This window comes from Equus quagga, chromosome 13, assembly GCF_021613505.1.
Source record: "Equus quagga isolate Etosha38 chromosome 13, UCLA_HA_Equagga_1.0, whole genome shotgun sequence".
Taxonomy (NCBI): domain Eukaryota; kingdom Metazoa; phylum Chordata; class Mammalia; order Perissodactyla; family Equidae; genus Equus; species Equus quagga.
This window is the reverse complement of record NC_060279.1, coordinates 9651426-9666001: the sequence shown is the minus strand read 5'-3', so window position 1 is coordinate 9666001 and position 14576 is coordinate 9651426. Positions and strand designations below refer to the sequence as shown.

General features: G+C 34.8%; 1 protein-coding gene across 5 annotated transcripts in view; it reads left to right on the top strand.

Moving 5' to 3' along the window:
- Window positions 1–14576, top strand: part of RC3H1 (ring finger and CCCH-type domains 1) — a 79144-nt gene that overhangs the window by 51856 nt on the left and 12712 nt on the right. For all 5 annotated transcript variants that reach the window (XM_046680764.1, XM_046680765.1, XM_046680763.1 and 2 more), the window contains exons 9-14: window positions 634–746; window positions 4720–4998; window positions 5335–5549; window positions 7745–8115; window positions 8610–8777; window positions 12884–13036. In XM_046680764.1, the coding sequence (XP_046536720.1) occupies window positions 634–746; window positions 4720–4998; window positions 5335–5549; window positions 7745–8115; window positions 8610–8777; window positions 12884–13036 (1299 nt within the window). The remainder of the gene's footprint in view (window positions 1–633; window positions 747–4719; window positions 4999–5334; window positions 5550–7744; window positions 8116–8609; window positions 8778–12883; window positions 13037–14576) is intronic.

Here is a 14576-nt window from a genome sequence, read left to right as displayed (position 1 = left end):
TAATAAATGAAAAAATACATTAAATTTGATTTAACTTAGTGTTGTGTGTGATATGTCATTAACTCCCAAAAGCATCCTCCTGCCTTATCCCTGAGTTGTAAATAATAAGCTTCGTTTGTACTTTTGGGGATATTTTAAGTCCTTGGTATATTCTTCTGCATGTCAAGAATTGGTTACAGAATATTCTTCAGTGAAAGGGCCTATTGTAGCTTTGTGGTGTGTTATTAGGAAACTTAATTATAGGTATAGCTATACTGAACATTGTCCAAAACAAATATTAGAAGAGAGTTTAAACATTTGGAAGTCCTAAACCCCAGTGGTTTGTCCATTGTAAAATCTGGAAAGATCAGAGCCCTTATGAGATTTGATCAAGAACTTATATAGTGCTACATGTTTGAGAATTAATACCAACATATCAGAAAAATCAGGACTAAATTCCCTTTCATTAATTTATTTGTTTTTGGACCCTCTGAGACTTCAGACAAAATGACTTTCCAGGACTTTGCTCTGGCAGTCAACATAAGTGTGTGAATTAGTCTGAGTTACTCATCTAGATTATCAAGATTCTAAAATGGCAACGTAGAATTTACGTCTTTTCTTTTTTAATGCCTAATGTTTTAATTTTGGTTTTAGCCCCCACAGCATAGCAAATACAAAACATACATGTGTCGAGATATGAAGCAGAGAGGAGGATGCCCTCGGGGAGCCAGCTGTACGTTTGCACACTCACAAGAGGAACTGGAAAAGTAAGAGTGAAAGTCATTAGACTCAGCCTTCTAGCTTGTTATAGAATAAGGTAGAATCATTAAGTAGAGTAATTTGCTGCCATTGAGAAATGCAGAAGGAGTAGTTGTATTCTCTTTATGGAAATGTGTATTCTCTTTATGGAACAGGAAATGTTTAGAAAGTAATACAGAATTTTAAAAAAGAAAACTGAAGCAGTTTCTTCAGCTTCCATTACATTGTGCCAACAAATAGGGAAACTATGCTTAACTAAATCTAGAAGTCAGTCATTTTCATTTCCCCCAAAGAATTAAAATTTTAAGAATTTTCATAAGTTTTAACTGACTCATTTTAAGTAATTGAATAATGCATTTCCAGTGGAAAAATTTGCCCTTTGCTCTATTCAAGAAATTATTTTATTGCCAGGCTAAGTTTCATACAGTTTCATAGATTCTTTCAAATTTCAAGGACCAGATAATTCCAATGATGTTAAATTTTCCAGCACATAGTAGAAAGAAAGGAAAACCTCTTCATTTTCTTAATAAAGCCAGTGTAATGCTAACACTAAATTTGACAAAGATAGCACAATTAAAGAAAACTGAAGGGGCCGGCTCCATGGCCGAGAGGTTAAGTTCGCACGCTCCGCTGCGGCAGCCCAGGGTTCAGATCCTGCGCGCGGACATGGCACCACTCGTCAGGCCACGTTGAGGCGGCGTCCCACATCCCACAGCTAGAAGGACCTGCACCTAAGATATACAGCTGTGTACAGGAGGGGTTTGGGGAGCTAAAGCAGAGGAAAAAAAAAAAAAAAAGATTGGCAACAGTTGTTAGCCCAGGTGCCAATCCTTAAAAAAAAAAAAAGAGAAAACTCAAGATCCATCTCACATATTGATATTTTTTAAATCCTAAATATTAAAACTTAGAATTCAGTACTACATTAAAATAGACACCATGAGTAAGTGCAAAAGTAGCACAGTATAATTACTATAGGTTAGAGAAGAAATACCATGTGGTCATATCCAAAGACGCCAGAAGGCATTTGAATAAATCCAATGTCCACAATAGGTCAAAATCCTTTAATAGAACAAAAATATCATAGATACTTTCTCAACATGATAATTATTTCTCAAATTAATTGTATCTCAAAGCCAACAGGATAGCATGATACTTATAAAATATTAGATTCAGTTTCGTTAAAGTCAAGAGTAAGGCAACATTTTCTCCTAGTAAGACTATTATTTAACATTCTGGAAGTAGTTGTTAATATAGGTAAACAAGAAAATAGCTGTAAAATCATTACATGGAAAAACTCAAGAGAAGTACCAGAAACAAAAGAAATGAGAATTTAGTGATGCAGCAAATCAAAAAATTAGTTTACAAAAGTGAATTGTTCTCATATAAACTAAAAAGGGAAACATAACCAGTTAAAAAGTACAGTAAAATTAAAGATCCGTTTCACATTAGCAACACCAACAAAAAAGAAGTACCAAATAATAATCTGATAAGAAATGTTCAGGAATTAGTAACCTACCTAGGAATGTAAGAGAAGAACTGAAGAAATGAAGAAACATACTGTGATCTTGAATAAAACTTGGCATTATAAAGATTTTATTTTCTCTTAAACAGTAAATTCAGTGAAATCCCACTTAGAATCTTAACATGGTGATTATTGGAACTTAACGAAATCATTCATTTGGAATAATAAATACTTGCAAATATCCAGGAAAATTCTGAAAAAGGAAATCTTCAACAGAGACTAGGCTAATAACTGTTAACCTAAATTATGAGCTAAGGTGAAGATAAACACTGTGGTATTAGCTTAGGAGTACACAGATCAGTGCAGTAGAATAGAAAATCTAGAAAGCGTTCCAGATGCATATAGGAACTTAGCATGTGTACTAAAAGTGGCATTTCACATCAATAACAAGAAAGATGGTGATGAAACAACTGCTGTCCGTTTGAAAAATAATTAGTACTGGATTCTGACCTTTCTACCAAAATGAATTATAAATGTATCAGATTTAAATATTTAAGAAGGAAACCATAAGGTACTTACAGATTGTTGTTGTTGTTGTCGTTACATAATCTTATAATAGGAAATGGTTTTTTGAGAAGGACAACCCAGCATCTATAAAGGAGAAGATTGATGAATTTGATTACATAAAATTTAAAACTAAGATATGGCCCAAACACCACAGTTTAAAAAAACAGACAGATTGGTGGGGAAATCACGTATAGAGGGCTGATGTCACTAACATAAAATGAGCTGCTACAAATCTGTAAGAGAAGAACCAGTAGGTATGTGGATCATGAACATAAATAGGCAGTTCACAGAAGAAATACGAATAGCCGGTAAACATGTGAAACTTTGTTCACCTTCACTAATTGTTAAAAAAAAGCAGATTAAAACAAAATTTGATATTTTTGAGCTGTCAAGTTAACAAAAACTGATACTACCCAGTGTTTGATGAGATATTTAAAAAGACATTTATTATCCGTAGAAGTTATAATAGTTTTGGAGCATTATAACAATTTCTAATGTGCATATATTAGACTTAGCAATTCTTCTGGTTACTCACAGAAGGGTACAAGTACATGCGCGTCATTACCTATTACTGCATTGGTTTAATAGTAAAAAATTAGAAACGACCTGCAATGTACTGATATAGGGAATATCCCAGATTACAAAGTGGAGGAAAAAAATTACTAAGCAGTCATATATGACCCTATTTCTGTAAATAATAGTCTTACATACATATGACTATTAAGCCATTGTATGGAGGGAAAAATCTGTATGATTATATACCAAATTAACAGTGGTTACTCCTGATGAGTAGTTTTTCCCCCTGGAAATTTGTCAAATATGGGAAACTTTTGGAAAAATAGCATTAGTCTTATGAGGGTTTGTCTTTCAAATTAGTTTTTTAAATGCACTAACAGTTGCAAATAGATTTACTTTCATTATCGAGGAACAAGGATACTAGAGTCTGATGGCTTAATTTTTTTTGCTGTGGTGAGATTAAGAATCTACATGCCTTTAATACCACAGCATCTGCTAAAATTAATCATTATTCTATATTGCTTATATTAACCCACTTTTTAAATGATTTCAGTTTTGTGTAGGCACGTATAACATCAGCATCTCTGAATCAGATCTGATACAAATTACTGTTCTTAGTTATTTAAAATTTTTAATGGAATAAATGGTCAATTTTTCTCAGTGCACGCTGGCTTTTTGTTTTATTCTTAATGTGTAATATAGGCTCACAGCCCAAAACATTTAGGGGGAAGCTAAAGTAAAATATTTCAGAAGCTGTCCTCTAAAGATTTTTCTACCCCCTCCTCCAATAAGTTTTAGAAGTAGAAATTTCAGTAAAAGTAAGTTATAGTACAAATATTAATAAGCATGATTTGTAATGTTACAAATACAGTCAGCCCTCTATATCCAGGGCTTCTGCGTGTGTGGATTCAACCACCCTCAGATTGAAAGGCCTATGGTCGTTGCTTCTATACTGAACATGTACAGATTGTTTTTTCTTGTCATTATTCCCTACACAATATGGTATAACAGCTATTTACGTAATATTTACGTTGTATTAAGTATTAGAAGTAATCTAGAGATGATTTAAAGTGTACAGGAGGATTGCTTGGGTTATATACAAATACTATGCCATTTTATGTAAGGGACATGAGCATCCTCAGATTTTGATATCTGTGGGGGGCCTGGAACCAGTATCTTGTGGATACTGAGAGACGACTGTACTCGTTATGAGGAATTTTATACTTAGTGTGTTTTGCTTGAGATTTTATAGAACACATACACACACACACAAACACACAAAAGTTCTCAAGTTGATAGCTAGAGCCAGTGTTTCAGGAGAATTTCTAGAATATAATATGCTTGGAATCTTTTCCTTTTGTATCTGTTTCTTAAATAGGTTTTAGGTCTTGGTTTTGGTTTTGTAACTTTGGTGTGTGCCTTTGGTTTTTATGTAGATTTCGTAAAATGAACAAACGCCTGGTTCCCAGGAGACCCCTGAGTGCTTCTTTGGGTCAACTTAATGAGGTGGGCCTGCCTCCAGCAGCTATTCTTCCAGATGAAGGTGCAGTGGATCTGCCTAGCAGAAAACCCCCTGCTCTGCCAAATGGAATTGTGTCAGCAGGGAATACAGCACAGCTGATTCCACGAGGGACGGATCCCAGCTACGATTCTAGTCTGAAACCAGGAAAGATAGACCATCTGAGCAGTAGTGCCCCTGGATCCCCTCCTGACCTGTATGTTGTTTTTCCTAACTTTTACTTAAAGTTTCTTCTTAATAAACATAAAGTAGAGGGAAGAAAGGATAATCGGTGTTTTGTTTTTTAAAAAACTCATTTTAGGGGCTTTATATTGTTGTTTTTTCTATCTATTTCCTGTGCTAGTGACTTTTAAGACATAATTAGCATAGGTGAAATAAGATCAAAGGTTGCAAATTTTGTACAAGGAGAGACTGTTGGAAGAAACCAGTTTCCCAAATTGTGACAATTTTTTTTTTCACATTTAGCAATTTGTGTACATTAGAAGTATTTTTGAGACCTTCAACTTGACTTGCAGAATTTTATTCCCATTAGGCTGGAATCTGTCCCTAAGAGTATATCTGCCTTACCTGTGAATCCACATCCTGCACCTCCAAGGGGGCCAACAGACCTGGCTGCTATGCCTGTCACCAAACCACTTCAGATGGTCCCACGAGGTTCTCAGTTGTATCCAGCACAACAGGCAGACGTTTATTATCAGGATCCTCGAGGAGCTGCTCCACCATTTGAACCAGCACCTTATCAACAGGGTAATGATCTTTCGCTGACGTCACTCACTTTTCTTAGGAGTTATGAGAACTATTCCAACTAAGAGTGATCATTTTTACAGTAGCCTCCTTAAGATTAAATTAATGCATTTTTTAATACTTTGGGAAAAACTTGAGATTTTATGTGCAACTAAATAGTACAAAATATATGAAGTAGCAAAGCTATTTTTATAGCCTTTTGCCCTAACTACTAAAAGCAGTTGTATATTAAATATGTTCATATATTTATAGAAATAACAAGTCACCCAAGTAGACAATGGCAATTTGCTAAGGCAGTATGTATTTCCTGACCAAAATTTTCTTCAAGCATGAATAAAGACTTTAATATTACAGTGAGTATAAATTAAACCCACACAGTACATTTTTCTTCCTTTCACTTATCACCTAATATTTTTCTGGGCCCTGTAATATATATGAAAAATTGCAGCCTATATACTTTTAGAGCGTTTGTAGTGTAGAACCAATATTAGTAAAGAATAGAAAACTATTTATGAGAGTATGTATATGTATGTGGGAGTGTGTGTATGTATGTTAAAAATTAAGTGTTCAGTTATGGTAGTTAATCTTAGTGTGGTAGAAATTAACTACAAGACTCAAGGGAGATGATTGAGAACTTGGGGAATCAAAAAGATTTTATGGGGCCGGCCCGGTGGCTCAGCAGTTAAGTGCACACTTCCACTTTGGCAGCCCTGGGGTTCAATGGTTCAGATCCCGGGTGTGGACATGGCACCACTTGGCAAGCCATGCTGTGGCAGGCGTCCCACATATAAAGTAGAGGAAGATGGGCACGGATGTTAGCTCAGGGCCAGCCTTCCTCAGCAAAAAGAGGAGGATTGGCAGCAGATGTTAGCTCAGGGCTAATCTTCCTCAAAAAAAAAAAAAGACTTTATGGAAAAATGCCCTAAATAGAGGTATTAGAAAATAGAAAGGAAAATTTACAAATGGATTGCAAAGAGAGTCTAGAGTCAAGGAAGAGTAAGGAGACTATTGTTAATGCAAGTGTGATTGCTGAGGCCTGGATTAGTATAGGTTGGAAAGAATAAGAAGGGATTTTAGAAAATAGACAAATTTGAAAAATTAGCCAGTTTTAATGATAATAGTAGGTGTGGAGAATGAAGGAGAGATGACGACTGAGGTTTCACAGATAGAATTCATATGAAAAAAATGTACAGTGATTTTTAAACTAAAGTGTTGGCGCTCTCTGTCAGAGACGGTCTAGTGCTATTATTTTTTAACGTGGGATAGATTAAAGATGTTCATTTCCTTTTCCCAAGGCTGCCTTAATTTTGAATCAGAAATGTCTTCTCTACTTCCAAAAAAATAGTTTTAAATTGATATGGTATTATTAATACATGTAAAAATATAAAAGTTGATTCATATCTTCCTTTTGACCATCCGTTTCAGGAAAAACCTGACGACTTTTGTTGAGGTGACCTTAATGCACTGTATCAGTCAGAGTTCAGCTGCAGATAGCAGAAGGCATTCTAGCAATATGAAGCAGAAAGAGGTTTAACGCAGGGAGTTTAAGTGCCTCCAGAATCAGTGGAAATGCTGGAAAGGCAGGCTTAAGCCAGGCCGGCAGGAATGAGTCCCAGAACTAGCTGCGGGAAGAACCTGTTAGAGTGAAGACGCAGTAGAAACAGGAGACATCCGCCCAACTGCTACCTCCAGGATCGCGGCACTTGAGGCCAGTCTAGATCGGGAAGCTCTTGCTACGACTGTGGTCTCAAGAACTCCTAGAGCTGTGAAGTAGCTGCTAGGTCTGCACCAGCAGAATGGATCTTTTGTGTGCCACATCTCTTTCCAGTTAATTCAATTTCACACTCAAAACATGCAAACGAGTGATTTGTGGAATCTGAGCCTCAGAGAAGTGCAGTTTTTTGCTTTCCAGTATTTGCACTGCATTAACACACACCAGAAAGATGGGCAAACAATTGAGAGAGCCAGTCTACTATTGTAGGTTATAAATAGATTAGTTTTTTCAATGACTTTTAAGGATAATTTTTGCTCATTATTTTTCATAAAGCTAACCTGACTACATGAGCAGAGGGGAAAACTTCTAAAGAAATGAGTGGATTGTTAATTCTTTAGTTTTGAACTATTTTAAAAGGGAAAGTATTATATAGAAAAATAGGTTAGTTTATTGTTGCTTTTGGTTCCTCTTTTGTGTTGTACAGGTATGTACTATACTCCACCCCCGCAGTGTGTGTCCCGCTTTGTCCGACCTCCACCATCTGCTCCTGAACCTAGTCCTCCCTACTTGGATCATTATTCACCCTACCTCCAAGATCGTGTAGTAAATTCTCAATATGGCACACAGCCACAACAGTACCCTCCTATGTACCCACCACACTATGATGGCCGTCGAGTATACTCTGCTCAGTCTTATGCAAGAGAAGAGATTTTCCGAGAAAGTCCTATACCTGTTGAGATTCCACCTGCAGCAGTACCATCGTATGTACCAGAATCCAGAGAAAGATACCCACAGATGGAGGGTTACTATCCAGTGGCTCCTCATCCAACTCAGATCAGACCTTCGTACATCAGAGTATGCTGGTTTTTTTTCTTATTACATAGATTTAATTTGATTATTGCTTGCTGTGATTTTTTTTTTTACCTTTTTGCCATGATAATAACTCTTTGATCAATTCTTTTTTATAAGAATGCTTCTCCCCTGTTTTTTGAATCTTTTCATAATTTGGATCGGTTATTACTTTTTTTTTGTTAAACTGTTAAAGGGAAAAAAAATTCCTACCCCAAAACCACTAACCCTCCTTAGTTTCTGAACTTTAGATGATTTTATTAACATTTCTAGATCTATTTGGAAGTTATGATCTCTGGCTAAGAAAAAGAAACTTAAATTTAGCTCTTCGGGAAATCCTGAGAGGGTTTTGGGATTTTCTTTTGCTTTGTTTTATTAAGTCTTGGTATTTCCATGTGTTAAGATGAATGTAAAAGCTGCTTCTTACTTGAAATGTGTGCTAAATGAATTAATGTGTTCTCGAGTTCTTTTTCAACTTTTACTAATCTTTGCCTTTTCAGGAACCTCCTTGCAGCCGGCTCCCTCCACCTCCCCAGCCCCATCCTAGTCTAGATGAGCTACATCGAAGACGAAAGGAGATAATGGCCCAGCTAGAGGAAAGGAAGGTTATCTCTCCACCTCCTTTTGCACCTTCACCAACATTGCCTCCTACCTTCCACCAAGAGGAAGTAAGCACATCATTTTTAATCTCATTTTATAAATTTTTCCTTTGTTGGTGGTTTGTTGTGTCCCGTTTAAGTAATCTTTGCCTATTCCCAAGGTTATGAAGATATTTTCCTGTGTTTTCTTCTAAAAGGTTTATGAACCATTCAGAATTTATTTTTGTATGTAGTGTGTTAGGAGTCAGGATCCATTTTTTCCCCCAAAAGATACCTCATTGATCCAGCATCATTTAATGAAAAGACCATCATTTCCCCAGTGCCCTGTAGTCATCTTTATCATAATCAGGTCACCTTTGTCATAGTCAGGTAACTATATATCTTTCTGGACTGTATTCTTCTATCTTGTTTCATTGATGTATTTTTCTATTCTGGCACCAACACCATATTGTTTTAGTGTAGTTTTATAGTACATTTTAATATGTGGTGATGTATGTTTCCTAGTTTGGTCTTCTGTAGGATTACGTTTGCTCTTCTTGATTCTTGGAATTTCCAAACGCATTTTAGCATCTGCATGTTGATGTCCATGAAAGTATCTGCTGCAATTTTTATTAGGATTACATTGAATCTCTGGATTTGCACTGTCCAGCATGGTAACTACTAGCCACATGTGGTTAATGAGTGCTTAAAGTGTGACTAATCTGAGTGCGGATGTGCTATAAACATAAAACATACACTGGATCTGAAGATTTAGTACCCCTAAAGAAGTAAAATATTTTATTAATATATTTCTATTAATTACATGTTAAAATGATAATACTTTGGATGTATTAAATTAAATAAAATGTATTATTAAAATTAATTTCACCTGTTTTTATTTTTTGATGTGGCTACTAGAAATTTTTAAATTACATATGTGGGTCTCATTATATTTCCACTGGACAGTGTTGCTTTAGATCCATTTGGGGAGAAGTGACGTCTTTCCAATATTGAGTCTTCAAGAACATGGTGTACGTTCCACTTACTTGGATCTTCTTTAATTTCTCTCAGTGTCATATATCATATAGTTTTCAGTGTCTTGCATATCTTTCATTAAACTTATTCCTAGATAACTGATGTTTTTTGGAGCTATTATAAATGGAACCCTTTCTGAAATTTCATTTTCTCTTTGTTATAGAGAAATTAAGTAGATTTTTGTGCATTGTTCCTTATATTCAGCAGCCTTACTAAATTTCCTTATTAATTCTAGTATTTGTTAGTGGATTCTTTTGGATTTTCTATGCATACAGTCATGTCCTCTGTGAATAATGACCATTTTACTGTCTTCTTTTCATCCTTATATCTCTTCTTTTTTTACCTTGTTGTGCTGGCTAGATCCTCCAGTACAATGTTGAAGAAAAGGGATGATAGCAGGTATTCTTGACTTATTTCCAGTCTTTGAGCGAATGGAGCTTTTAATAATTCACCATTACAACGTTTGCTGTAGGGGTTTTTGTAGATAATCTTTATCAGATTAATGAAATTCCCTTCTATTCTTAGTTTTAGACTATTTTTATAAGTAAAACGTCAAAGATTTATTTAACTGAAGAATGAGAAAAACAGCAGGATGCTAAAATTGATCAAAGAATAGGACAGGTTAATATAGGTAGTGAAAGACAGAAAAAAAGAACACTGAAAGTTGCTAGAATAAACTGGTTAATGTAATGCAGAGCAATAAATCATAATTTGGGGGCTCATCTTCCTTGTATTTCTACAAGACAGTACTGATAGTTATCTTGAATGAATGTTTTACTTTTTAATGTCTACAGATTCTATAGTGGTGTTCATTTTTCCCCTTCTGATATTGGTAATAATTTTTTCTTGGTCAGTCTTGCTAGGGATTTATCACTTTCGTCTTTTCAAAAAGCCAGCTTTTTGCTTTGTTAATCTTATTTATTTATTTATTTTGATTTACTGATTGTATGTACTGCCTCAGCTTAGAACGTGCATATATGTTTTTTTAAAAAGTCAAATAGATTCTCCGCAGGGTTGCAATTAATACTGTGTAAGGAAAATGTCTTACATCCTTTACATGTAGAATTTTGATTCTAAGCAACATTGCTATCTGACAAATTATGAATAATAAGCAATGAAAATTGAAAACTTAAGTGCATCGCATAGCATATAATAAACAGTAGTCTTTTGAGTCCATGAAAGTGATCTACTAGCTTTCATATCTAAACACTTTGGATGAATTTTCCACAGTTCATGTGGGTTAATAAGTAAAGTTGTAACATCTTCTATTGTGATTTTACTTGTAAAGTATGACATTACATGATAGTTGTTTCAAAAACTATATAGTAGAGACACCCTAGAATCTTATTATGCCATACTGGTTTTTTAAATATGGAAAGTAATATGACACTGTGAAAAGTGAGCTAGTTTTGGAATCGCATTTATTTATCTTTGAGGTTCAGCTGTGTCGCTTAGTCTGCGATCTTTTGTAAGTTGCTTAGCCTCCCTGAACCCTGAGGCTCAGGCTTCCCCATTTGTAAAGCGGGTGCAATAAAGCCTACCGCATAGAGGTGTGGTGAAGACTACATAAGGCATAAGGCATCTGGCACATAGCGGGCGTTCAGTAAATAACAACTGTTTGTATTTTTTATTCTTTTACTTCAAATAAATATTATAATAATGCCTGGCTGTTAAGAAACTTTATCTAGGATTATTTTAGTTACTGACATACAAAGCTATATATTTAAACATCACTTCTGACTATAAGCAACCTACTGTAGTTGTACTGAATTTATGCATTATAAAAATACATAACATAGAAAGTTCTCAAAACCCTATTTTCTATATCACTGTCAGTTTATTATATGTTTCGCCTTTGTATATGTATTTCAACTTTTCTGGCATGAACTAGCATATCATTATTATTTTTTAATAGAATCATTTAGTAGTATATCTTGAGATTTTGTTTGTGTCTTTTGCGTTCTTTTTATTTTTCTTTACTGTAACGAATTGTTCTGGATGTCTTCCTATGTCAGTGTATAAATTTATCTCGTTCTTTTAACAGCTGCATAATACATTATAGTTGGAAAAAATACTCTTGTTAGTAGGTCATGTCTTTAAGAAGCTAGCTGTTCTACATGAAGTTTGTAAGTGGAGGAGAAATAGAAGATGGAATTTTTTAAATAGAGGTAGGACAGAAAAAGAAAGAGGTTACAAACAATAAAAACAGGAGTTATAGTTGAAAATGAGTATTTGTGAATAGCAGACCCTCTGTCAGTGCAGAAGACCAATAATGATGATTCAGAAAGGACAAGATTTTTCTTAGTATAGGGGGAGGCACAGAGCCACTTAAATGTACCAGTTGCCCCTAGGGTATCAGTATATCAGTGTATGTATCTGTGGTAAAGCGAAAGCAAAATTAAAGTTCTAGTTCCAGCACTGCCCTATACTGTTATAGCTTTGGTCAGATCACCAATGTGTCTCATGGACATGAGGAACATATAAGATGGTGTATATAAAAGTACTTTGAAAACTGTAAAATATCACACAAATGTGAATGCTGCGATTTTAGTAAAAGTACCTTAGACCTAGAATAGCTATTCTCTTATTACCTAATTTCAGAACTCATCCTGAGAAAATAAAATTAGGCATCTTATCCTTTTCACTTCATTGACTCAGCCTAAGGACCAGAATATATTCAAGATATGAATTATTGCTGTTAAAGAGTTTTCAGTAAAAAAGTTATTGCATCATCATGCACTATATAGAACATTTTAAATTACGTTGTAAATAGTTTTTAATGTTCTTGTTTATTTGGAATGTTATTGAAAGAAACATTGAGGAGAGTCTAGTAAAACTAGGGCCTGGTACTTATTTGTTTAAGTGTTGATTTCATCTGTTGAAAAAGAGGATGAGCAAACCTCCTCAAAAATCCTAGCTTAATTCCTTGAAAGACATTGAGATACTTCTTTTTGACCCTCCGCTAACAAAGTGTAAAGGCTAAACATCATTCTTCACATTACAGATTTTTCAGTCTACAAAAATCTCATATTGGGACACAAATCAAATAACCATCACTGTGTTGCTTCAGCATAACGTTCTAAGAAATTCTTGCTTTCTCTATGTTGCTATTCTTAGACCCATTTCCTATTTTGTTTCTTTTTTTCTCCCCCCATGTGTAGTTTTTGGAGGAAGACTTGAAGGTAGCTGGGAAATACAAAGGAAATGATTATAGCCAGTACTCTCCCTGGTCATGTGACACCATCGGCTCCTACATTGGAACCAAAGATGCAAAACCCAAAGATGTTGTGGCAGCAGGGAGTGTGGAAATGATGGTATGTGTAATAACTAAGCCATAATTAATACAGATCAAGATAAGCCAAATAAATTATCCCCCATTATAGTGTAGACACAAATAATTGAGCTTTGCTTAAGATTTCAGGCCATATTCTATACTGTGTGATTGAATTATATTTAAACAGTATGGTTTTTTGTTTGTTTCTTTCAGGTATAAGTAAAAATCTTTTAATACTTATCTAGACGAAGATGAGTATTTATTATATTTCTTTATAGCCAGCAATTAACCCAACAGCTGTTTAGAACCAAAATTAAATTATTTTGCATAATTAATCAAAATCTTAGATTGCTTGTCCAAATAAGTTATAACTCTTTTACAGCTCTTGAGGTTTAAACAACAAAGTTGAATCTAGTGAACAGTAGTAGTATTTGAGTCAGAATTGCAGCTACTTAGCTTCAAGTTAGCTGTGGTGTACTAAAGCTTATTAAGCTTAAACTGTTTTGTTTTTTAACAAAAAATAATGTAACACTGGTATATCTAATACCCAAACTTAAAATATATCACTATTTTATCTTTATTGCTTTTTTATTTTTTAAAGAAATAAAACTTTATAGAAGTAGTTAAATCTTCCTAAATGTACCTCCCTAATCTCATTTTTCTCCCTCCCTCCTTCCCTGGAGGTAACCTCTATCTTGAATGGAGAGTTTATCATAATTTCATGGATAATTTTATACTATTCCTAAACAATTTTGTTTTGCATGTTTATAGACCTTGTATATATTATATACTTGAATTTACATTTTCATTCAGCGTTGTTTTTGAGATGTATCCAAATTTATACCCATAATTTCATTCATTTTAACTGTTTTCATCAGATACTATTTTGTGATAGCTGATGTCATATAACAAAAATATATGTAAATTATTATTCATTTTCCTAGTGATGGACATTTAGGCTATTTTTAATGTTTGCTATTATGTACAGTGCTACAGTGAACAATCTAGTGTTTCTCTCCTTGTGTACATGCATGAAACTCGTGCTTAGAAAGTAATAGCTGGGTTGAAGGATATGCCTTGACTGTTACTCTCAAACCATTTGTCCTTATTAACTGTAACAAGGTTCCCTAAGTTATTATATAGGTTTTCACAGACAAATACTTGTCCACGTGGTTAAGAGAAGACCAATTCTTGGTATTAGAAAAGGAATAGTTGGATGCTAATACCACTATAAATGAGTAAAATATCTGTAGCATAAATACCATTAAATGCCAGCCCAAAAAAAAGAGGAAGAAAAGGATATAGAGGAGGAAAAAGCGAAAATGAAGCTTTTGTTTTTCTTTTTTTTTTTTTTTAATTTTTGTTCCTTTTTCTCCCCAAAGCCCCCTGGTACACAGTTGTAGATGTTTAATTGTGGGTCCTTCCAGTTGTGGCATGTGGGATACCACCTCAGCATGGCCTGACGAGCGGTGCCATGTCCACGCCCAGGATCCGAACTGGCGAAACCCTGGGCCACCGAAGCAGAGCGTGTGAACTTAACCACTCAACCTTGGGGCCAGCCCCGAACCTTTTGTTTTTCT